Source organism: Rhodamnia argentea, chromosome 4, assembly GCF_020921035.1.
Source record: "Rhodamnia argentea isolate NSW1041297 chromosome 4, ASM2092103v1, whole genome shotgun sequence".
Classification (NCBI taxonomy): Eukaryota; Viridiplantae; Streptophyta; class Magnoliopsida; order Myrtales; family Myrtaceae; genus Rhodamnia; species Rhodamnia argentea.
The window spans coordinates 5120938-5147586 of record NC_063153.1 but is presented as its reverse complement, the minus strand read 5'-3'; the positions used below and the strand labels follow the sequence as shown (position 1 = coordinate 5147586).

Genomic DNA, 26649 nt, shown 5'->3' with positions numbered 1-26649 from the left:
ATCCTCCCTCATTCTCCATTTTATATGATTTCGATTGACAGCTTAAGGAAGAAGAAGACCACATTACTATAACACTACTGGAATTCCCCGTGCGTGTGCTGCACGGGTTCCAACCTTTTTTTCTTTTAATGACAAATTACTATGAAGTATTAATTTGAAACCTAGTGTTGATTTTGGTCCTCTCACTTTGAACTAATAATTTATGGAACTATCATATTCATCTAATGCTTTTAAATACTTTAACACCTTGATTTTTCCGTTAAATAATTTCTATTGAACTTGTCTCAGTACTATGCTACAATAATGCTAGTTTAACATTGGATTGTCATACATCAATGGGACATGTGCAAAATTGTTAACTGAATTAATCCAGAATGACTTTCAATCTACTCGAACTTGTACTTGCTGAGTTAGATTTTGACTAAATATATATTCTTTTAATCGAATGGTGAAATTTGACGTGCACTCCAACATAGTAAGCTTAATTTACATTGGAACTCATCGATGGAAGTGGAAGCATCAGCTATCCTCCTCACCCGGAAAAGCATCAAAAACTTCTTCCACCTATTGTATTGATGTCAATTCGGTTATAAACCTTTTGTATTGATATCAATTCATTCATAAACCTTTCATTTGTGTCAATTTAGTTCTAAACCTTTTATATTATATGGCCAATTTAGTCCCAAATCTTTGAAATTTCTGTTAATTGAGTCAATTCAACTAATTTTAACCTTAAGTTTGCCGACATGGACGTCGCTTGTCCTATGTAGCACAACTGGCACTCATGTAGATATTTTTTAATATTATTTTAATATTATAGATAATTGTACTAATTGTTTTAATGATTGAGAAAAGAAAAGGAAGAAAAACCAACATTTATTTAAAAAGTATTTAAAATATTTAAAAATATAAAAAAAAAATCCATGTCGGTGCCAACAATATCACATATGACAACCAACGTCCACGTCAATAAATTTTCGGCCAAAATCGGCGAGATTGACTAAATTAATAGAAACGCAAAAGGTTTAAAACTGAATCAGCACTAATGCAAAAGTTTTAGGTAATCGGCCGGATTGACTATATGGTGTCATAATTAGCACTAGGGGAACTTATATGAGGAGTGCTCTACCATTGCCTCGTTTTAATGACATCAAACGATGGTTGCCGATATCAAGGGTGAACAAGACATTGGGTGTCGAGATGTTTACAAGCTTGAAGGACTTTGAGATAATGTGAATATTTGGACGGACCTTGATCGAGGGTGAACAAGTCATGAAAAACGAAAAAATTCATGATGACTTGGAGGTATCCAAGATCCGATGAATAGTTGGATGGACCCGGTGATGGCGAACAAGTCTAGAACGAGAATGTTCGATAAACCTTGGAAGGACCATGAAGTTGAACAACTTGGTAGAGTCATAATCGCCGGTATTGATGAAACAACCAAAAGATAGATCATTTGATCATTGTTGAGACTAGTGGATCGTTATTAGGAGCAATAGATTATTAGAAGGAACGACTGCCGTTATCGGATGAGGTGGAAGACTATGATGATATCGATGACCTATGTGAGTTTAGTGAAAACCGATGAATATGTCGACAAGAGGAAAATAATTTTATTTTCTCTAAACTAGATTTGAAGTGTTTTAACGATAGAAGTCGGGTCAGGTATAGGTTACTAAATTAGTATAGAATGAAAATAGGTTAGAACGGGTTAAATGAGTCAATATGGGTTGGATCATATTCGACCAACACAAACCCGACTCAACCCACCTATTTTATACCTCTAATTCATTGAATTCACATAGGTCATCGGTATCATCATAAGTCAAAAAGTCAGGTTTTCATGCCCCTGGATTAGAAAAAAAAAACTAATAGAGAAATTTGTATTCAAATGAAAATATAAAATCTTTCTAGGATTGTCGCGACCTAAAAATTAATTTAGGTTAATGGATTATTAGGTTAATTAGATGAATTAACTAACCTAATACGGACTCTCCCAAGCCCTACCAATTCGCAACTTAGGTTTGATTTTTGAAAAAATATTCAATTGGAGCCGCCACTAATCATTTACGGAATGTTGATTAGAAACCTTAACAAAATAGAGGGAGAACTATTTTATTTCTACGCACTAGAGAAAAATGGGTTCGGGGACTTGGTTACATTAATTGAAAAAATTAATGTCCTCTCGGTACCAATTTCATGAAAAATCATTTTTGATTGATCGATGTGAATTTGATGATTAATTGGAATAATGTGACATGAGGACCATATATTATGCGCACAGAGGATTATTTTTTTTGGTATTTTCGGTAATAAAAGAAAACATTCAAAAGCAATAAAAAATCTGAACAAAAATAAACAAAAATACCCATAATATACCTTTTAATTTCCGATTTTTTGAAAATCCTCTCATTCCCAAAGATCCGGGCTAAAGCGAGATTTTATCCGCTACATCCTCGAGGATTCGAACCGGTATGCGGATATGTGTATAGAAAAACAACGTCCCTTCTCGCCAAAGGGCGTAACACGAATTTCTGTACTAAATCACATCCCATTCCACGAGATCGTGGCTAAGGCGTGTGATTTAATTTTTCCGAAGGGTCTAGGCACATATGGAGCATATATTATGGGCATGTTTGTTTAAAGATGTGCATATTTTATAACAAATCAAAAACAGACAATCAAATGATTAGATATTACAATACAAAATAAAAGAAACACCAAATCACCTATGAATTTCGAAAATCACATGCGGATGTTGAGATTGGTAGGTAATCTTGCTTTATCTGAAAAGGATTCCCATCTTTAAAATTCGAGAGATTATCTTTTGAGATTTTGAAAGTATTTCAGATAATTCCCAAGTTAGAAAGAGATAACTCTAGTTCAAGGCAATCTTATCCGCAAGAGTTATGACATGCTTAGGATTTCCGAAAAGATTTCAAATTCGGATATAAGATAATCCGAATATTCCAAAAGACATGTGCAATCTTTTCAAGATAACGTTCGGGATTTAGATTTACTCGAAAATCAAGTCATGAGATATATCTAAAATCCAACAAATATATCTAAAAGTCACATTCAAAGATATGTACTTTATCCACAAGATTTACTCAAAATTTTAGATAACTCAAGTTTAGGCAAGAGGAATTCTTGTAGATAATCGAGCAATTCAAACAAGTTCAGATTATAAAAAGCAAGATAACCTTGATATAAAAAAATTAGAACTTTGACTTATCTTGAGATTGGCTTTCCAAAATTCGAACTTGGATCGTCGGGAAGCTTGCGGATATGGTGGACGACAACTTTTGCGGACAAAAGAGTGTTCACAATGGATCTTGGTGCGGATTCATGTCAATGGTTTAGTGTCAAACAACCCGGGTTACGTGCACGTCCTCCTCCTCTGCAGTGTTGACTAAATGTGATCTTTCATCCATCCCATAATGCCCGAGAGGGTTCTTGCATGAGTTTCGAGCATGCCGCATTATGGGTGATTGACAAGTGACCAAGGAAACATGAGTACATGTAAAGAATTTATGAAAAAAAAGAACTTGGGAGGTACCACCGTATCAATAAAACTTGCAAACGAAACTAGACCAAACCAACCCTTTTCGTCAAGCATGCAAACGACTGCAGAAGTATTGCTCGGACTGAATGAGGTGAACGCTCAATTTGGTGATCGACTCGGTGTGCCAAGCGGCGTCGTCGTGGGGAAACTCGTACATGAAATTGCGGCCGTCGAGGTATGGCTGGTCGTCGGATGTACGGCCATGCTCAAGCTGGACCGTGGCTACTAGAGGACGTCAAGCGTTGATGGAAAGGGACCGCGAAGGGTGGTGCTCCGTTATGTATCAAGTGCGCGCTAGAGTCCCGTTTCTCGTCCGATCCTCTCTCGCATACACTTTCTCAATGAGCCTTAGAAAGTCCCGAATCATCCCTTTCATGGACATTACAGATAAAGATCAAAAGAAAAGCCTTTCCGGGAGGGTTTGCACAATTAATAATCAAAGTAGAAGAAAACAAACGAAGAAAGGAAAACTTCTCCTCATATGGTGAAGTCTCTCTTGGATGATTCTGCATGGATGCTCCTTTTGTCTCCATGTGATTATTTAATCACAGCTCCCACTTCCTTTTTCTTCATGAATCTTCTCCTTTGGCCTTGTCTCCTTCTCTGAGCATCGGGGAATTCTTCCCAAGCGGTCCCGTGAGAAAACTCCCCAATGGTCGTGAATCCTCAATCCCCTCCGATCTCCCTTTCGTGCCGTGTGTTGAAATTTTGTGGCCCCTCAACCCTAAGCCATAACAAGGTATTTATAAATCAATATGACTCGTTAATGACCGTAGGATTAAATTTCTGATCTTCAAGAGTCCGATCCCATTAAAATTCCTCACAAACTAGACTATCGTGGGCTATCCGAATTTCATCCTTTTGCGGGCTTGATCGCACACTCTCGGGCTCAAATTGGGCTTTAATTAATTAAATGAATAATTAATTAAGAGCCTTTAACATTTAAATGAGCATAAATGGACTGAATTAAATATGAAAATAGGTTCAAGCCCTCTTGTAAAATTCGGCACACCTCCTCCCGCTTGATTGGAAACTTTCAACCGAGTCTGGTCCAGTCGCATAGCAAATTAAGTTCAATTGCTTCGCCTATGGCCTGAATGAAAATGCATGATTGACGAAAAGTAAATATGCAATGCATGAGAAATTTATTTTTGGTGAGAACTATGACTAGTTCTCATTTTATGTTTGAAATGAATAATGTTTAGAAATATCAAAATTTAGGTGTCAACAGGGATTAGTTTGTAAAATGGCTAATTATTCGAATTACAATATTGTCCATTATAAATGTAGGTATAGGATTATACTGTAACATACTATCACAATTTGTCTTAACTGAAGGCTTGGGTGGGAATGAAATATCTAGGCAAAATTTTAAAGTTGATATCCACTCAGTTGAAAATTTGTATAAAATGTTTGGACCATTCGAATATATGAACATCGCATCATATGTTCAAAGCACGTCCCTTTCACATACATGTACTGAAATAGGGCTTAAGGAAAGCTTAATCACACTGGATGGAAAATAGATTTGGACTCCTGGCGCACCTTTTTTTGTTTGGGCTCTTAAAGGCCCTAGCTATGGTGGGAATGTGCAGACTTGGTTTCCTTTATCTAGACGGTCCTTACAGAATCAACAATTTCTAATTTGTAATGATTATTCGTCGTCTTTTTATGACATATTGAACACCTTCTATATTTCAGTACTTTCATTTATATGGAGCATTGCTTGTATTGGCACATTCTAGGGACAAAGCTCAGAGATTTGCAGGAAAGAAAACTGGAGGGGGAGATAGTATACAGAAAAATTTATCCAAAAAGCTCTAAACCTATTATAAAGTAGTCAATTTACTCTCAAACCTTTTAATTGTGCTAATTTAGTTCTGACCATTTTGATAGTTTGACGATTTTTAGTCCTAATCCTTTTAACGATTTGTCAATTTAGTCATTCTAGTTAATTTTGATCCGAAATCGACGTCTAGTAAGTGCTGGCCATCCTACATAGCACGACCAATATTGATGTGGATAATTTTTAGAATTTTGTAATTCAAATTTTTTCTTCTTTTTTCTTTTTTACTTTTTCTTCTTTTCATTGTTCTTTTTTCGCTCCACCGGCCATCACCCGATCTCAGTGATGCCTGGCGAAGGCCACCAGCCACCAGAGAGGGCTGGCTTGCCACTCCTCGGGCTCAGGCGAGGGCGTAGGACCTTGCCGATGGTTGGCAGCATCCAATGGCCATCAACGCGGCCCGACCTTTTGACTTCCAGGAGAAGACTCAAGACCCTTCTCACCTTTTAACTTCATTTCACAAGAATTGTCGCTTTTCATCTAGAGACAAAAACTTATTCCAAAAGACCAAGTTGCTCTCTTTAAAAGTCCCAAGCCCGCAAGTGCCACAAATCTCAACTTCCATCATTGGCAAACCTTCCCCTTTCCGCCACCCGCCACTGTCTGCCACCATTGACCCCCACTAACATCGCCGCCCCGCCTTCTTTTCTGTTCACGCTCGGCTCTCCCTCATCCCTCTCTCTCTCTCTCTCTCTCTCTCTCTCTCTCTCTCTCTCTCTCTCTCTCCTGTGTGCGTGTCTATTCACCCTCCTCGACTGCCTGATTTCCATAGTAGCTCGTGACCTAGGCCTGAGGTCACGTATACTATGGAAGATTGACAAAATCTTCCATATTATACGTTGAATCTAATAGAAGTTATTTTCAGGTAGTACTCTTGAAGAACCATATTCAGACTCTATTTTGTGTCATCTAGATATTGTGTCTGAAGATTTGAATTTTGTCTCGTGGATATAGTAATGACATGGATATTAGTGGAGGAACATAAAAATACCAATAAAGATTATACGCTTATGTTGTCAAAGCATTTGGTATTTTCAGACTTTATGCAACGTCTATTAAGACTCAGAGAGTATTCAGACTCAACAGTAGCATCTGATTATGAAGTTTAATTAGATGCTGATTGAAACAACAGCTAATGATCTGGCTCAGGATTCACCATTGGAAAGTTGGAAATTAATGATCTTCAATCTCGAAGGTTGTTTTTGCTGTAAAACTGGTCACGCAAAGCATTTTTGACTGATTGGCTCTGAAGGCAATACGTTCTTTCAAAACGAAGAATGCTACATATGGAAACCCAATATTAAGTTATATGGGTGACTTAATCAAGGGGATTCTGATCTCATTTAGCAATGACTACTCAATATTCTTAAAGCATTCATGTCCAAGGGGTTGATTGGATGATAATCCTCTGAATACCGTCCAAGGGCTACTCTGAAGATTTTCCAAGGGCTAGATTGAAAGAGGTGGTGCTGTAGCAAATTGTGTCGTGACTCTGAAATCCAAAGTTCAAGAGAGCTACTTTATACACTTGTCTTTGTGAGCCTCAAAGGTGTAATCTTTGAGAGGTTTTGTAAAGATTGATTGTGTGAGATAGTGTGATCTGTTGAGAAACTTCACTCATTGAAATCCCTGATTCATTCACTAGTAAAATCTAGCCAGTAGACTGTTTGCATAGAGAATGGACATAGCTTGCAATAAGCCGAACCAAACTTCTGTGTGCAAATTCTTCTATATCTCAATTTTTATTTACTGCATCTGATAGTATTTAGCACACCACTAAATTTGACTATAACATTATTTTTTTTTAAACTCTGATTTTACGTGATATTTATCTTGACTATTTTTAATTTCTCTTTAATTTAAAATCACCCATTCATCTTATAGTGCTAGCAACAACAGATATCAAAACCTACAGTTGAAGCAACGTAGTCTGAAGTAGATGATGAGGAAGCAGAACAAATTGAGCCTTCAAATTAGACAGACCATTGTGATCAATTTGCAGCAGATCGTGCAGACCAAGTCGTGGATGATTAGACTGGAAATTGTGGATGATCAGAGTGGAATAGAGACTGTAGAAGGAACTGGCATTGACGTCATCAAGCAAAATGATGAAGATATTGAAGAAAATGCTCAATCTCAGGGGCAGTTTAAGGAAAAAGAGCCAGAGCATTATCCTGAGACAGTCGATGCTGATGCTCCCACTGAGTCTAAATTGGTGAATCTGTAATATTTGGCCCTTTTTGACCAGGTCAACCAAGGTGGTGGACCTACCATTTAAAAAAAAAAAAGAGAGGAGGAGAAAAAGTAAAAGAGGGCAGTCAACCACCCCTTTTAAGCTGCACGATCAGAATAGAAAAAGAAAATGAAGAAAAAAAGAGAAAGGGAAAGGAGAGAGGAGAAAGGGAAAAAGAAAGAAAAAAAAAAGAGTCACGTGTGCACGCCACCCGCCACAAACGCCTCGCCGAATTCGTTCCACTACGTGTTGCAGCGCTAGGTAAGGGCTCGCACCTCTCATCCCTCCGATTGAAGTGATTTTTCGGATTTAGGGCAAAATTTGAATTTTTGGGAAAACTGAGTTGCTGTGTCTGATCTTATGGGCGATTGGCTGTGTTTTTGCTTGAAAAAGAAACTTTAGGATGTTATGGACCCATAGGATTCAACGGATCTTAATTTGACACTACGGTTTGCCCGGAACAAGATTTTCAATTCTGGTGCGCTACAGTATAGCGTGAACAGTAAATTTCGAGGCCTGATTTCATTAGTTTCCAGTTATCGGCTGAGGTTGGCCATGTTGAGACTTTTGTAGTACGTTGAACAAGCTTCGCGTGGACAGTAAGATGGCTTGAAACGGAGTTCAATGGAGGAAGTTATGGCCTTAACGGTTTTGGTGCGCGAGCTGTCCATAGCAGACAGCATTGAATCTCTGTTAGGGATAAGTTTCCGTTGACGCGTAGTCATTGTTTTGTCGCTAATAAGTGTAGTTTAGCTAAGTCATACGTTAGGATGACTTGTTACTCCATTTGATCCATTTTTCTATATATTGGTAGGGATTCGGATGAGTCGGTTCGAGTGACCAACGTAGTTGGATTTTGGCATTATCAGGTGAGTAGTACTTTTCTTCTTTGAGTTTGTAAACTCATGTTTCGAGACCGAGAAAAAAAAAAGAATACTAGATATGTTATGAAATAAGAAAAGAGCATATTTCTTGCATAATTGGATCGAACCTTTACTACCTTTTATCGTTGACTGACAAAGCTTTGAAATTATATTGTTTGTAGTAGTTTTAGAAAGAAAATCGTTTGAAATGCCTTGAATAAATGCTTTGCGAAGGGAATATCTGAAAGCTATATATACGGTTTATGAAATGCATTTTGTCGATAAATGCTATTGTGGAGTTTGTCCGAGTTGTTATGAAATGATTCTGATTTTGATTGGATTATTGGAGATTGTGTTTTATGTGCCATGCTCATATCACTATGTTAAAAACCCATTGAGTGGGAGAGGTATGCATACTATCGGGACGTCCTTCCGGGTCGCACCACCGGCTGATATAGGTGGTAGACCTAGCCAAGAGGGGTAAACTTAGCCACCTTTGTCACGGCGCTAAACGTGACCATAGTCCGATATAGAGCAATTCTAGTGGTTGATGGAGTGGATCATTGTCTTTTGCTTTGATTGAGATTAATCGGTGGATAGACCATTGATACTTGGTTTGGGATTACTCAATGGATTGACCATTGATTGTTGATCTATGATTGTAAGTTATTAGTATTGTTAACCTTATATGTAAAAGGATTTGCTGGAAGTATATTATTTTTTATAAAGGTGCACAGTGATTGTTCGATCCGTTTAGAAGAAATGTATTACTCATCGAGCCGTGTTAGCTTACTCCTTTCATCTTACTTGTTTTTCTGGTTCTTCAGTGTTGCACAAGTAGGAGAGCGCTTCGTTAGCGGAGGGGATTTTTGATAGGGGATTTTTTTGTATAAGTTGTATGTATAGCTGATGAGCTTCTAAAATATTTGCTGACTACGCGTATCTTTTTGTTGGTTTATAGAAGGCTTTGTTACCGTAATCGAATGACCTTTTTATATATATCTGAACATATGTGTGTGTGTGTATATATATCGGGTTAAACAGGTTACATTTTGAGGCTGCATCCTTTGAGTGAAAGGATGGCCGTGTCATTACCCTATTCTCATAGGATTTGGGGTGTGACAGAATGCGCTTAAGGAGATCAAGGCCAATCCAGCAGATCTCAAGGAGTTGCAAGAAGAAATGCAAACTCTCAAGGAAGGACTGAAGGGAGAATTTAAAAACTTGAAGAATAACATGCCCACCCCGCAGACGGGAATTAGGAACTACCCAAAAAGAATTGAGAATAAGTCGAACACTCTCGAGTGCTATGATCCTTCATTCTCACACACCCATTCTTCGTCAAAATGAATTTTGATTTGGTTTTTCCATTTTCAGTTTTTGTGCTTCGAATTGATAATTGGTTTGCCATATATTGGATTGAATACTCTGCATTTTGGTTTGTCGGTTTATGTAATGAATATTTTGCCCCTTATATTGCGCCGATCATATTAATCCTGGAGTTTGAATACGGGACGTGTATCTTGCGAGGATGTTCATGTTTACCGCAAGTGTGGTTTCAAAACTCAACTCCTTTATCTTGCGGGGAGTATTGGAGTATAATCAGATTGTAGTTAAACTCAACATATACCAGTTTTCACAAATCCAAAGTCTATAGGAAACTGGTTATACTAAGTTGCAACTATCCTATGTTCTCTTATAGAAATAGTGATGCGCTTTCTGATAATATCAAAGTTTTGACTACATCAACTTGCTCCCTTATTTAAAAAAAAAAAAAACCAACAACGACAACACCCACCCATCCCCCACCCCCCACCCGCGGCCCAAACAAACCTTAGCCGCTAGTAACATTTTCTGAGGGAGGGAGACCTCTCCCTCCCTCCCCCTCTCCCTCTTCTTAAGTTGTTTTGATCTTCTATATTTTGTCTTGCTTTCCTTTCATTTGGAAGCTTTTCTCTTCCGACTTAATCTACATATGAAAGTATTTCTCTCTCATTTTTTAGACCGATCTAGTTTAGATTTGAGGTTTTCTGCGTATATGTTTTCGGGGTTTTTCCTTGTGTTTCGTTGGTGAACGAGTCCAGTTTCAAAGGAAATCCGATGAGCTTCGTGAAGGTTTCGCCCTCAAAGGTGTCAAATTTATGTTCGTTCAACCTTTTTACTCTACTCGGTCGGGGATGTCACGCCCCAATCCCCGGGCCCGTGATATCCCCGCCAAATCGTCTCAAGTCACGAATGATAGCATCCTAGGTACACTATCGACCTACGAATTTACAGCGCATGCTGAACGTGCAACACTCCCAAACAAACAAGATTAGCGGGGATAGTATAGTAGGAAAACCACAACAATGATTCCACAAAATGCAATTTCATTCATCAAGTCAAAGTAGATGAGTCTTAACCCTATTGAGCTATAGAAGACTTATACAACCTCATTCTTCAGAACGGCTTGCTAAGACCTCAAAAGAAACATAATCGGATAAGGTTAAACCCTCATCTACTCTCAAAAACTACTCTGATCACTATGCCCTAACATCACGGGCCCCATCACTTGGGACTTGAAATGGTGAAATGACGGGGTGAGAAATAAATCTCGGTAAGTCAATGCCTAAGCTCGACTAGAACGTTGATTCGTTCAGACATCCTAACAAGCAATCACATCAACAAAGAGCAAATATTTCAACCACATGCAAGCTTATCCTCCAAGCCACACATAATGCGATGCGGACTCGACTCAACAATCAAACCAATCAAACCAAATCAATCCATTGGCAAAGCATCACAACACTTGCATGTATAGGACACTATAGTAGTCCATTTATTATCAGAAACGACCCGTAGGTCCAGCACACTAGTCAGTTGGTGCTCTCATGACAGAACTATGCATTGTCCCTTACTTCGGACAACGACTTCTGATAGTCCATGTGACTTTGCTTAACCCACCTTCCATGTATCACAAGCATCTTATCTTGTCAAAATCAGCTTGCATGTAATAACATAACTTAATGAATAAACCATATGTTTATTTCAGGTCTACTTAATGAATAAACCTTAAGTTTATTCCGGATCAAAAGATGATCGTTATTCTCGGAATAAACGAACGTGTACACCTGAATTGAGAATAACATTACAACCGAATAAGAGTTTCATAAATTCGTCCATACGACAAAAATCCTCATGACGTGGACTATTCCTATCTTGACTACATGTCCTTGTATCTCATTAATGGCATGCCTTCGGTCAAGGATCAACTAACATTAATTTAGTGGCAACGTGTTCTATGGTCACTTTCTTTTCTTTAACATATTCCCATATGGATAAATACTTAATGTCAATATGCTTAATTCGACTATCACTTCTGTGGTTTTTAGACATGAAAATAACAAATGAATTGTTATAAATATTCTTAATGGCCTAGAAATAAAATCTAAAATCCTAAGCCCAATATGAAACTCTTCAACCATATACCATGCGAGATGGCCTCAAAATAAGAAACAAACTCAACCTCCATAGTAAAAGTAGCAATCATGGTCTGTTTTGCACTCATCCATGACATAGATCCATTGGAAAACATTAAATGTATCCATATGTTGATTTTCGAGAATCAATGCAACGAGTGAAGTCCGAGTCCGAATAACCAACTACTTTCAGGCTATTGGTTCCTTTATATATAAGCATGTAACCTTTTATACCTTGCGGGTACCTCATCAATTTCTTTGCGGTTCTCCAATGGTCAATAATTGGATCACTCTAATATCTTCCCAAAATTCTCACAACAAAGGCTATGTCGAGTCGAGTGCAAATCTTAGAATACATCAAGCTTTCGATAGCGGAAGCATATGGGTTGTTGTTCATTTGTTCCATTTCTAGATCAATCTTTAGGCACCGATTAAATTGAATTTGTCACCCTTTATAGTGGGTGTTATACTCGATGAACAATTTTTCATCCGAAATCTCCCTAACACTTTATTGATAAAGGTTTTTTAAGACAGTCTCAAAATGCCTCGAGCTATATCCATATGGATCTTAATGCCAATGACATAAGATGTCTCACCCATATCCTTCATGTCAAAACTCTTAGAGAGAAATTATTTCACTTCATGTAACAACCCCTTATCATTAATAACAAGTAAAAAATCATTCACATGTAGGACAAGGAAACAAAATTTACTCCCACCGACATTATGATTTATACATTGATCTATGATATTCCTATAAAATTGAATGAAGAGAAAACTTCATGATACCTTACGTACCATTGGCGGGATGCTTATTTCAAGCCATTTATTGATTTATTAAGCTTGCACAACAAATGCTCACCACTAGAGAGGAATCCTTTAGGTTGTTTCATATAAACCTCTTCCTCTAGTTCTCCATTGAGGAAAGTCGTTTTTACATCCAATTGATGCAATTCCATGTCCAAATGGGCAACTAATGCCAAAACAATACAAAGAGAATATTTCTTAGATACATGAGAAAAAACCTAAGTGTAATTGATTCCTTCCTTTTGAGTGAATACTTTGACAACAGGTCTAGCTTTACATCTCTCATTATTGCCCAATGAGTCCTTAGTTTTGAAGAACCATTTACAACTAATGGCCTTCATACCATTAAACAACTCAACCAAATCTCAAATCTCGTTTGATGCCATAGATTTCATCTCTTCCTTTGTGGCATTGTATCGCTAATTGGAATTACCACAACTCATAGCTTATAAAAATGTTTCAAGATCATTCTCGGCTTAAGTATTATAGTCAGATTCTTGCATATTCACAATATAGTCACTAGGAATTGTTGATTTTCCTCAACCTAGCAAATCTCCTTAATGTTGTATCAACATTCTCCCGAGGAGTGTATTGTTCAACTAGTTGTTCAATAATTTATGGTAATTGTTGAGCAATTGATCAATATCAGTAGATTGTGGAGATTCAATGATTTGTTATTCAATAGCCGCTTGACCTAGAGGGGTGCTGTGAATAACAATCAATCTAGCACTTGAAGTGGAAGATCAAGCATATGAATAATTTTTCTCAAGAACAAGTTCCCGAAATTGATCGCTCCCACTAAGCAAGTCATTCTCAAGAAACTTCACGTCTCTCAATTCCACGACCGGTATGAGATGGACAATATAATATGTATCCCTTGGATATTTTGGCATATCCAACTAAATATCTACTTATAGTCCTTGGGTCTAACTTTTTTTTCCTATGGATTATAGACTCTTACTTCAAATAGGCATCCCTAAATGCATACATGTTATAAACTCGATTTGCAACCTTTGAATAACTCAAAAGGTGACATAGGGACAACATTGATCGAAACTCGGTTCAATATGTACACTATCATCTTAAGAGCTTTAGTCCACAATGACTTAGGAAGTTTGGAGTTGCTTAGCATACTCCATACCATGTCCATCTTCAATGTATCTACCATAAAAGTCTCCATCTCTATTTTATTTCATGATCTTAATTTACATCCCACATTCTTTATCTACTTCAACCTTATATGTGTTAAATGCATTTAATGCTTCGTGCTTATTATGAAGTAAGTAGATATACAAATACCATGAGTAATCAACTATAAAAGAGATGAAGTATTTTTGACCAAACGAGTCCATATCCACACTACAAATGTCCGTATGTATGATTCCTAATATATTCGTACTCCTCTTGGCACTTTTCTTTGACTTGTTGGTCGGCTTTTCCTTTATGAAGTCCACACAAGTGTCACAATTAGTAAAATCCAAAATACTGAGTACTCTATCATTGGAGATATCTCTCAATTTTCGATGCCACAACATAGAGGAATTTTCATTCACGACACATTGCTTTATGCAAATGTTATCATAAACATGCATCACATTATAAAAGACATTGTTTGCAAATTAATAAAAAAAAAACCATCATAAAAAAATGTCATTCCTAATAATTTCAAATTTGTACGATAAACTGAAGGTCAAATCTGAAAAATTAAAAGAATAACCAAAAGGTACATGTCTTGAAACTAAAATCAAGTTTCTATAGTAATAGGTACATAAAAGGTACTTTGCAAATTTAAAACAAAGCCACTTTTTGGAGACTAAACTGCATGTCTCAATAACTTCTACATGCGAACAAATCTTATTTTCTAAATATATGCATTATTCACTTCCTATCGGCTTCTTGTGGCTTTCAAAGCCTACAAGGAATTCGAAACATGGATTGTAGATCTAGAATCAATCCACCAAGTATTATGACTCATATCAGCCATTCATAACAAACACAAGAGATTGGATTAACTTTCTTCTTAAGCCGGGCCTTATATCCGACATAATCCTTCTTTATATGCCCATTTTTCTACGTAAGAAATATTTGGATTCGTTCTTAATGTCGGCTTGGGGAGATACTTTACTCTTTCCCTTATGCTTACCTTGCCTCTTATGTCTTCCTTGTGTTGCCAAAAGAGCACTCTCTCATACTTCCATAAGCAATCTTTCTTCCTCTTGAACACACATGGTCATGAGTTTATTAATTGACCATTTCTCCTTGTACGTGTTATAAGAGATTTTGAAAGGTTTATGCTTCTGAGGAAGAGAGTTCAGAATTTATTATACAAGAAAGGATTCAGTATCTCAACCTTAAGGTTCTTGAGCCGAGCCACAATATCCCTCATTTTCATAATGTGCACATGCACGCCTCTAATCTTGGTGAGCCTCAACGATGAAAACTTCACGATCGGGGTTATGGCATAGGCCTTTTTCCGAACATGCAAATTATGCATCAATAGCTGCTAGCAAGGCTTTAGCATTATTATGCTGAACGACCGAACCACGAATGCTGGCAAAAAGTTTAGTTCTTATGAACTTCACACGAGGGCGGTTGGAGCGCTCCCACTATTCATAAAGAGTAACTTCAGCCGAAGTGCTAGTTTCTATAAGAGCAACTGGTTTATCTTTCTAAATAGCATAATCAAAGTCCATGCACCCAAATTGAAGGGGCATTAATTCCTTCCAACCTTATAATTGTCCCCATTGAGCTCGAGAACATTAATATCAAAGATATTCACAAGTTGTAAAATTGCACAATACGCTAAAATAAATATGCTTACGTCACAATATTTAAGGAAAATTCACTTAAGTCATGTTTTACTAATGCAAATCATGCCATATAATATGAATCAAATTAGATAAAAAAAACTGCATGTAGGCTAAGTTCTGATTTAAATAAATCCATAATAAATGTATCATGAAACTATCGTATTGTATTCCTTTTTCCTAATTCCCGTAGGGAAATTAAGAAAAGTAATATGGTATTTCAACCTAATTAATCATATTAATATAATGAAAATTCCTATAGGATAAAATTTATTGCATTAATATAATTAATTACAAGTAAATATCATTTACTATATTTGATCTAGAGGCTCTTAATATATAATTTAATCAATTAGAGTTGTTGTGGTTAAACTCTAATTAATCAAAATATATAGATTACTATGCATTTAAATTTCATGCAAAATCTACTTAATATTGCATATAAGGGAAAATTTGTAAATTTACATGGGTAGAGACCGAATTATAAATTAATTGAGATTGAATTGTAAATTAACTGAAGGGGTAAAATCGTAAATTAACCGAAGTGGTTAAAACCGTAAATTTTTGGCGCAATTAGGGGTAAAACTGCTAAAGTACATTACGAGTACCAAAACTTGTGTACGATGCTCATTTTAGTGCCAAAACTTTAAAAACGATTACTTAAGTGCCAATTTTTTTTAAAAACGATCACTTTAGTGCCAACTCCGATTTGAGTCGACGTAGCTCGTCGAAAATCCGACGTGAACTATTTTTTGTTAATATTTAAACCGACGTGGCTCGTTGGAATTAACACCTGAAGTGAATGTTTTTTTTAAAATTGACACTTAAAAGATCTTTTTTAAAAATAATTGATACTTAAATGATCGTTTTGAAAGTTTTGGTACTAAAGTGATCATTTTTAAAAAAATTTGACACTTAAGTTATCGTTTTGAAAGTTTTGGTATTAAAGTAAGCGTTGTACACAAGTTTTGATATTTGTAATGTACTTAAGTAGGGAGAAAACAGTAAAACTAGGTAGAGAGGGGCAGAACCGTAATTACAGCCGGACATAAAGGATGAAAATTCTAAAATAATAAACCCCCTCCCCCCTGCCCCCCCCTTTTAATTATTATAATGAATGATAAAAGGCATGCTTGCCCACTTCTCCCACACGGGTTCCTTTCCCCACAACAAAATATGTTTTTTATAAAGTGAATGATCCACCATGCGGGCCCCATGTCCCGTACGTGAACGCACCCACACAATTGCCCACTCGGACGCGCGTGCTGCATGCCGGCGCTGCACGCGGGCGTAACCTCGCGCAGCATGTGCTGTGTACGTGCCTAGGTCTTCTTCCCCAAATCGCTCACGCAAGAACAGAACCTTTTGCCACCCGACTCCGCCGCTCGTCCGTCGTCCAATTCCCATCCGACAGCCCACCATAAACCAAAATAATTTGTGGTTTTTGTACAACATTCCAGCACGACCACATATGTCCAAGAATCAACAAAAACAGTAAAGGCTTTTGCTCGTAATCGAGCGAAAACTGCTGGGACGAAACCTTAAACGCCGCAAACTTCAGTCACTTAATTCGCCTCTGGCGAACAACTAAATTGCGAGCTACCTTAGGCTCTGGTTCCCCATGGCAAGGCGACCCCACTGTACCGAAGGTGGGCCATGACTTGCCTGAATTTGGTCGGAATCTACCAAAAACTATAGCCGGCAGGATACCCCAATTTTCAATTTACCCATAAAGTCACGAAATTCATTTAAAACTAAGTAATTCAACCCAAATCATACGTCAAACATCAAGGCAAAGATTAACATGCTCTAACACCAAATGTTAGACTAAATTCAGAAACTAACGATCCTGATGCTAAAGTCTTGAACGAAATTCAAGCGATATTGGGGAATGAAATGCGGAAATGTGGAGGAATGATTGCACACCTCCAGCCATTGATGAAGACAGATGAATACGGATGCATATCGTTTAACGATCTGCGAAAGCGAGATGCTACTAAGTCGGTTGCCGTCTCCGAAAAGATGGTGATGGTGGGCTTTCTGTGTTGACTTACGCTCCGAAGTACGTTTTGAATAGAGAAACCGTCAACGTGAAAAGACGCCGTTATCGACGTAAATGTTTGGCTTAGATTGCCCATCTTATAAATATATCACCATCGCACTTCTTTAGATAAAGCCTCCCAAAAAAGACGGTTATTGGGCAAGGTAATTATCACGTAATTAATGTGCATAATATAATGTCAATAAATTAAATGTTGATAATTATTAATTGAATGTGGGCTCATATTATAATATTATAACAAAAAACCTCAATTTGTTACAATTGAAGTTATTGAGCTTCTTTACACGGTTACTGAGCACTATACCGTACTCCAACCCTTGACCGCCTTCTCACCTGCAATGGTCTCTAGCTAGTGTCCTCGCGTACCACGATCCCGATCACTGAAAAATTTCCGACAATACTCAGAGTACATTGACTTCTACAAAGACAACTCTGTTTATTTTTGTCTCCCTCGCGGACTGACTACCATCTTTTTCAGATGCCCTCTATGGCTTTCCCTCTGTTGTTTCTCCAAGGCCCGCAGGACGACAACGAAAAAATATTGGCGGCCAAAGATGCATGAACCGGCTTAGATCCTTTGCCTACTTACGGACAAGAGTTGCACACCAATGTTGACTGTTCTCATGGAGCACTTGTCCCCTTATGAAAGGACAAAGGCCATGGACGGCCTCAGTCAAAGTCATCCATAGCCTTGTCACAGCTCATCTTGATTGGACATTATCAGTTGCCATGGATGACCTTGGCCCGCGACCTGGTTGTTCATGGCTTAGAGGAGGCCAGCATCCTCAGATTGAGGTAGGGTCAATGCTGCTGCAACGCAACTTAGGTCAAGCTATGTGTGTGTCTGTGAGAGAGAGAGAGAGAGAGAGAGAGAGAGAGAGAGTCACTGTGACCATGAACAACCATTGCAGGACCATAGTGTGCGATGACTTTTGGCAGAGACACCACTTGTGAAATGATTTGGTAGTTTCTTCTTTCTTTGTTTTCTGTTTTCTCGGTTTTAAATTAGGACAGCCATATGGTAGGTTTTGGAATGAATACTGAGAACAGAGCCTAACTAGCGAGGTGTCTATTGATGCAACCGAAAATGACTTCGTTGATCATGGAGAAATTGTTTCTTTTAGCATTTCTTGATCTTCTGTTAGCTTTCCTATTGATGTCTCAGCCCGCCATTTGTTCCAGCAACTTCACTGATCAAGATGCTCTCCTCCACTTCAAATCCGCCATCGAGGTCGACCCGACGAACATGGTCAAAGGCAGGAATTGGACCGCGGAAGCAAACTTCTGCGAATGGATCGGTGTCGTTTGCAGCAACCGCAGGCAGAGAGTCGCGGCCTTAGACCTCTCCTACATGGGTCTCCAGGGAAGACTGTCTCCTTACTTGGGCAATCTCTCTTTCCTGGCTTCTCTTGATCTTCGCAGCAACAGTTTCTACGGCCCGATTCCGCCAGAGATTGGTCATTTAAGCCGCCTGAAAGAACTCATACTCCAATCAAACCAGTTTGAAGGAAACATTCCTCCTAACTTAGTCCAGTGCCGAAATCTTGAAGTGATGACGCTCGCGTTGAACCAGCTAACAGGTGGCATACCAAGAGAATTTGGCGGCTTCCCTGAGTTGCAACAACTGTTTCTTAGCTACAATCCCTTACAGGGTCAAATTCCGAGCTCCCTGGGCAACATATCCACATTGCAGGTCATTGTTTTGGTCATGAACAATCTTGCAGGTTCGATTCCTCCAGCACTTTTCAATAGATGGCTCACGAGTGTCATATTGATTATTGACATATAATGATCTCTCAGGAAGTCTTCCTTCCGATCTTTGCTATCGTTGGCCTAACATTCAGAGGCTTTCGCTGGCTTATAACCAACTCAGTGGTCTGCTACCAGAGACGCTAACGCAATGCAAAGAGCTTCTCGAGTTGTCGTTGTCGTTCAATCATTTTCAGGGAAGCATTCCTCGAGACATAGACAGCTTGCAAAAGCTGCAGAAGCTCTATCTCGGTACTAACAACCTGACTGGCACAATTCCTCGAGCCATCGGTAACATGTCAAGCTTGCACTTGCTGTACACAGAACATAACAGCATCGGAGGTAACATTCCAAGTGAGATTGGCAAGTTGGTCAATCTGAATTCAATGAGCCTTGAGGATAATCTGCTAACGGGTGAAATACCTCAAGAGGTTTTTAACATTTCTTCGCTACAACTGCTTTCTTTGATGGACAATTCCCTCTCCGGAAGCCTTCCCTCAAGTAGCGAATTAAGCCTTCCGAAATTGGAAAAACTCTATCTAGCAAACAATGGCTTTGGCGGCAACATCCCGCAGTATTTCTCGAATTTTTCGAGCCTAGTCATTTTTTATGCTGGGAACAATCGACTCAGCGGACCGATACCCATGAATCTGGGCAACTTGAAGAACCTCAGATACTTTGCGGTTCAGTCAAATCAGCTAACAGGTGAGACTTATGGTTCAGAGCTGGGTTTTCTCTCTGCTTTATCTAATTGCCAATCACTGCAAACCTTGGTTCTGGAAGAAAATCCGCTTGGCGGCTTCATACCAGAATCTATCAAAAACTTCTCGAGTTCCCTACAAATTCTATTCGCTCCCAATTGTCAAATAAGAGGTCACATTCCCACCCAAATGGGTTTCTTGAAGAACTTGACTTTCCTACAGTTGAGTGATAATGATCTGGACGGCAACATCCCATCATCAATCGGAGGACTAGAAAGCCTGCAAAGGCTGCATCTTGATAACAACCATCTCGAAGGACCGATCCCCGACGAGATATGCAACTTGACAAATTTAGGAGAGTTGCTGCTCCGGCAAAATAGGATATCGGGATTGATCCCCAATTGCATTGGAAACCTGAGCAGCCTTCAAAAGTTTCTTGTAAGTTCGAATAACATGACATCAGTTATACCGGTAAGTCTGTGGAGCCTTCAACAACTAATCTTCCTCAATCTGTCACTCAATTCTTTCAATGGAGGACTACCACTTGACATGGGGAAAATGACAGCTATACAAAGCATCGATCTTTCTTGGAACCGACTAACCAGCACCATTCCGAGTTCCATCCAGGAATTGAAGAGCCTTTCTTCTCTCAACTTTTCGAGGAACCTGTTTCAAGGATCCATACCGCAATCGATTGGCGACCTCAAAGGATTGGATTTCCTCGATCTCTCCTACAATGAGTTATCAGACGCCATACCGGAGTCCATGGAAGGACTGACATATCTGCAACATTTGAACTTGTCCTTTAATAAGCTATCAGGAAAGATTCCTAATGGAGGGCCCTTTGGAAATTTTTCGGCTCTCTTTCATTGGAAATGAAGCACTTTGTGGAAATGCAACCTTTCAAGTCCCACCTTGCCACGTAAACGGAAAGAAATCATCAAGGGATAAGCGGCTCCGGTTACTATACATTATGTTGCCAATAGTATCAGCTATTCTTTTAGTCTCTGTCATTTTCTTTTTTAGAAATCGTCAGAACACTGGTCAAAAACCTGCAGTTTCGGTGGAGAACCCGCCTGGAATAGACCACCCGACGATATCATATCAGGAGCTTTGCTCGGGTACTAACAACTTCAGCGAAAGCAATTTGCTCGGAGTAGGAAGCTTTAGCTCTGTATACAAAGGGACTCTAGCCGACGGGGGAGACGTTGCGGTCAAAGTACTGAATCTCCATATTGAAGGCGCCCTGAAAAGTTTCGACGCAGAATGCGAGGTTTTCCGCAAGATCCGACACCGGAATCTAGTCAAGGTGATCACCACCTGCACAAACGCCGATATGAGGGCGCTGGTGCTGCAATATGTGCCCAATGGGAGCTTGGAGAAGTGGCTTTATTCCAACAACTACAACTTGGGTCTCCATCAGCGAGTGAAGATAATGGTCGACGTCGCTGCGGCGCTTGATTATCTCCACCATGGCCAACCGGAACCGGTTGTGCACTGTGATCTGAAGCCTAGCAATGTTCTTCTAAATGAGGACTTGATCGCACAAGTCTGCGACTTTGGGATCGCGAAGATTTTGGCAGAGAACAAGCTGGAAACACAAACCTGAACTCTCGGCACGATTGGTTACATCGCTCCAGGTACATTCGTAGAATTTTGACTAATCCAGGCCTTTGATTACTGATATAATGGTACAATTTAATTGAGATATATTAACATTTGTTTGCCTCTCGATCTTATTACTTATGTCCCAAAAAAGAAAAAGATCAATCCTTGATGTTCTTATTTTGCAATCTATGACCCTTTCAGAGTACGGTTTGGAAGGAAAAGTCTCGACAAAAGGAGATGTTTACAGCTTCGGCATATTGTTGTTGGAGGTGATTACTGGGAAGAAGCCAACCGATGAAATATTCGATGCGGCTATGTGGTTGAGGCAATGGGTAGGTGCAGCAATTCCAGACCGAGTGCTTGACATCGTGGATAGCAACCTCCTTAGCACGAACCATGCGGATCCGACGCCCTCGAAACTCGAGAGCATAGTCTTATCGATTCTAGAGTTGGGGCTAGAATGTTCAAGGGACTTGCCTGGGGAAAGAATGGACATGGAAACTGTCACGGTTAAGCTCAACAAGATCAAGTTGTCACTTGACTAGAAAAGGACCAGTTCATAAAATTCGACCATACCATCAGCTTTGTCCACACGCCGTAATTTCGTTTCAATGGCTTTGTGTCATAGACGTCTGTAAAATCTTCTTGTGAGCTTTCTAAATAAGAGGAAAACAGTTGAAGACACAGCGACATCTTCTAGCAATGAAAATTCATCCAACTTTGGAGGGTATAATACCTGCTCTTTTTGTGATTCTTGATGTGCTTTTCAATGTCTTCAGGTTTCCGAAATTCTAATATATCAGCTTGTAAGGACCCGACTGATAATGTTACAAGCAAGTTGGTCATGTGAGTGTAATAGATGTAATTTTACAAACTTACAGTTGAAAGCATGTAGGTTACGAGAAATCGAATCACGGATCGATGCCCATGCCTTGTTCCTCGTAAACTGGAGAAACCTCTGCCCATTGAATGGTGGCAATTCGCAGTTCCCCGGTTTCCACCTCCAGTACAAATACCCTTTATCCGGCCTCCCATTCCCCATACGGTTTTGGCGAGTCTCGATGATGGAGCGGCTCTGATTGGTATAAACTGGACTAGACCGATGTGGAATCCAATCCCTAGAGAAAAGATCACATTCATCTGAAATAAAAAAAATGTCCACATTCATTGGCAAACACCAAATCAGTCAAAAATGTGAACTTTTCATGAGACAAAAACAGGATTGCCCTTCAAAATCAGCTAAATGTAGATCAACCAAAAGAAGAGTAGAGTTCACTGCCCACAAAAATTCTCTCTAAGCATTTCATCATTACAAGTTGAAATATCCACGACTGACGCAGCCACTGTCGGTATCCCACAATAATTTAGGCAACCTTCAAGTTATCTTGCTTCCCATGTCCCAATTCAGCAACTACTCAGTAATTACACAACAAGAAAGAGACCTGAAACAGACCAACAAAGAATACAAATACCTGCGCTAGCATTTTCATCTTCTGCACCTGTTGAGTCGAATTGAGCCGAGACTTCATCAGATTCAGTCGGCTTTGTCGCCTCCTATTTTTCAGCAACTGGGGCCGCCACATTGGGCAACAACTCCTCGGATCATGAGAAGAGAAAGCCTATACGCGAGACCCACCAAGGGAAACGAGACTGCGAGCTCCACCGCCAAATTGCTGCGCTTGTTACGCGACGGCAATCTCCAATTCAGCTTCATTTCCTTTTCTTTTGTCGCTTTTACTAGCTCCCAGAATTGAGTCCCAGTTCTTGGCTGCCCTATGTTAGAATATATTTCTAACATTCAATGTGGGTTTTATTAATTGTTATCGTAAATATTAGTAAGTCTAATAAAGAAAAGATATATACAGTTTCCTATTTAGTCTAATATGATATTGGATAGTGTGGGCCGAGATAAACCTTATCTATAATGAGGGGATATGTTTCAATCTCTATAAATAGACTCTAACGTGTACATAACTTACATCAAGAGTCGTCAGAAGTGATATGTAAGGGTCGTCTCATTGAAGTCGGTGATAAAGGGGTTCATAGAGGAGAAGCTCTGGATTGTTGTAAATTCCGCATCAAGAATGATGGATCCGAAATAAGGTACGACAATTCCTCTATCTCATGAATGTGTGATTCGTATATCTAAATGTGATTACCTTGAGTCGCTGCATCAAGGTATTAATCGCAACATACACCCTCTTGCGAGCAGACTCAGATAAAGAGAAGACACAGTATTTCTTTCTCGTAAGAACTTTATACGTGGGCTCCAGAGGGGAAAGACTGAGATTAACTCAAGAACACCAAGATCCCAGGTACCAATAATTCCCCGCGAACCCAGCTGTGATTGTTAAATCAAAAGGCGAAAGAAGACAAACAATTAAGGCAGGAGAACAAGAGCGGGCGACCGACACGAGGTGGTGTTTTTTTAGGGGACGCTCGGCTATTTGGGCAGGAGCCATGCTCGACAATCGAGGTTCATGAACGGATCAATTTTCGGACAAGATCGTGTAGGCCGGCCCGTCAGCCAGAGTGGGAATGTCAGTTTCGAAAGTAAAAATCGAGATGACAAGCAATGAAGCAAAATGCAACTGATGAAAAGAGAAAAGAAGAAAAAAAAAATCCATCCCATATCTTTGGCCTAATCTTCCCTTTCGTTAGTTGGGGTGAGCTACCATCATTCGAATACTTAAATTGTTCTAGGACTAGCCCACCAATCTTTTCTTAAGTCAATCGAAAACTTAGAAATTTTGGATGAGTTAAATGGCTCGCGAAAATCAAAATATGTAAATCCGGGGGTTCAACTATGCATGAGGAAGGGCACAAACAACTCCATATTGCTCTTTCGTAGAGGTGTTAAATGGATGAGTTGGATCGAGTTTGGATCGAATGGAAAGAGTCTTTCGATATGATATTCCTCAGTTAAATTCTTGTGTACATAATTAGTGACGTGTGTCTACATACCCTGCGTCCCATTTGATGAGTTCCGTAAAAATCATTTTCCACATGCAAGCAAATGGCACATTCTACTTGGCCTTTGACGAACTTTGCTTCGAAAATCTGCCACGTGTCAGATGTTCGTTGGCTTAAAATTGGGTAGTCTCACGCCTACTCGGCTTTTTGCCTTGGAGTTTGACGAGACCTGTGACGTGGCTCGTGCTTTGAGCTTTATTTGTCTTAATTTATGTCCTTATTCGGAGCTTGAGGTTAAGCACTTGGCGGGTACTTTGCGTCATTGGCCACTTCTCCGTTGTTGCAACCGTGTGTTTGTAGTATTTCTCCTCAAAATGGCGTAATTAAACTTTTCGAAAACAATTCTAGATTTTGATTCCAACAAATGAAAGATTCAGAATGCGATTGCATTACGTACCTAATTTGTGTTCATCGCTATTATTGTGAGTCGACGGTTTCATGGCCGAGGACAAGCCGGTGCGACACCCGATGAGCCGAGAATACTAGGTCACCCTTCCTTTTCGTAGATTGCCTCCATAGACAGTATGACGAAGCACATCCTCTCACGTAATCATACAATGCTTAGTTAAACACGGGCGGCCGGTCCCTCGAGCGAGACAGATCATTTCATAATAACAACCGATTTCAACTTGCCATAATCTCATTAGAAGAGCGATATCAACTCCCAATCTGTTTCAATCTGTTTATGTACGGAAGTCAATCCCGTCTTTAGAGACCCTCTAAGATAGTATTCGTTCCTCCTCTCGGACTCCTAGCACAAACATCCAACCGCACTCCCATAAATCAGTTGTTTTATTCCTTTTGCATAGCCTATTCTTCACCTCTTGCCACAAAAACTCCACTCTTTAGCTTACAAAAATATGGGAGAAATCGGATCGTGACACTATGCTATTTGAAGAAGTATATCAGACTTTATTAGCTTACGTCTCAGCAATCACGTGTGCAATTTCTTTTTTTATTTTTTCGTCGAAATAATGTCTGCGATTTTTTTTTTGGTCGGAATGTCTACGAATTTAAGAAAAATATAGAAATAATTTGGTGATGGCCCCACCTCCTGGCTGCCAACGTGGGCAGAACTTTTGTGTGGCTTTTACTGTTTTACATATGTGCTCGGAATTTGATGTACTGCTGGTCCACAGAAATCATGAGGTGGATTGCGTGCATAAAAGTCTTCACGCATCAGAAGCTCCAATAAAAGCATTCAACAATCATTTATTACTTTCCATAAAGTAAAGTCAACCAGCTCGAGCACACGGACCAACCAACACGGAAAAATCACGAAAAAAAATCTTAAATATATTCTAATTGTGTCATATTAGTCCTAATTTTTTTCAATTCAATTATAAACTTTTTGTGTTGTGCCAATTCATTCCTTTTAACTATCTTTGACAGATCGACAATAACGTGGCACTGCCGACACTAACATGACAATTTTTTTATAATTTTTATAATTTTTTCCTTTTTTCTGGTTCGGGATTGGCATGGGTCACCGGCTGAATCTCGCCAGCACTAGGCAAGGGCCGCGACACCCTCACCAAATCTAGTCAAGCAAGGGCGTTGTGGCCCTCACCAGGTCTAGGCGAGGGTCGCGACGGCCTCATCGATGCTAAGCTAGAAAAAAGAAAATGTGAAGAAAATAAAAAAAAGTACAAAAAACTTTAAATATTATTAAAAATTGACATGTCAACGTCGATTGAACATCCACATCAACGTCGGCCGGCCAAAATTGGCCAAAATGATTGAATTGTCACAAAAATCAAAAATTTTAGAATTGAATTGGCATAATTAATAAATTTATGACTTTTTGAGTAATTTATCCGACTAACACGTGAAGGACAAGGTTGTCCTCGGACATATTCTAAAGGGTCAAAATCAGAGGGAAACGAGAAAGGCAATACCTTCCATCGATCAGCGAAGCATTTACTTCAACTCAACTTGTTCTTCAATCCGAAGAACTCAAAAAGTTAGCAGCAA

General features: G+C 39.1%; 1 protein-coding gene across 1 annotated transcript; it reads left to right on the top strand.

Annotated features, from left to right (window-relative positions):
• Positions 1-18731: 18731 nt before the first annotated feature.
• LOC115750786 (LRR receptor-like serine/threonine-protein kinase GSO1) lies at positions 18732-20973 on the top strand. Its single transcript, XM_048277513.1, has 2 exons — positions 18732-19368; positions 19445-20973. The coding sequence occupies exons 1-2, from the start codon at positions 18732-18734 to the stop codon at positions 20971-20973; spliced, it is 2166 nt and encodes a 721-aa protein (XP_048133470.1).
• The last annotated feature ends 5676 nt before the right edge of the window (positions 20974-26649 follow it).

Bases quoted from the DNA above. Each gene is read 5' to 3' on its own strand.
- LOC115750786 (XM_048277513.1), top strand. From the start codon at position 18,732: ATGACTTCGTTGATCATGGAGAAATTGTTTCTTTTAGCATTTCTTGAT. The intron at 19,369-19,444 runs GTTCGATTCCTC...ATGATCTCTCAG, and splicing joins GGTCATGAACAATCTTGCAG to GAAGTCTTCCTTCCGATCTT.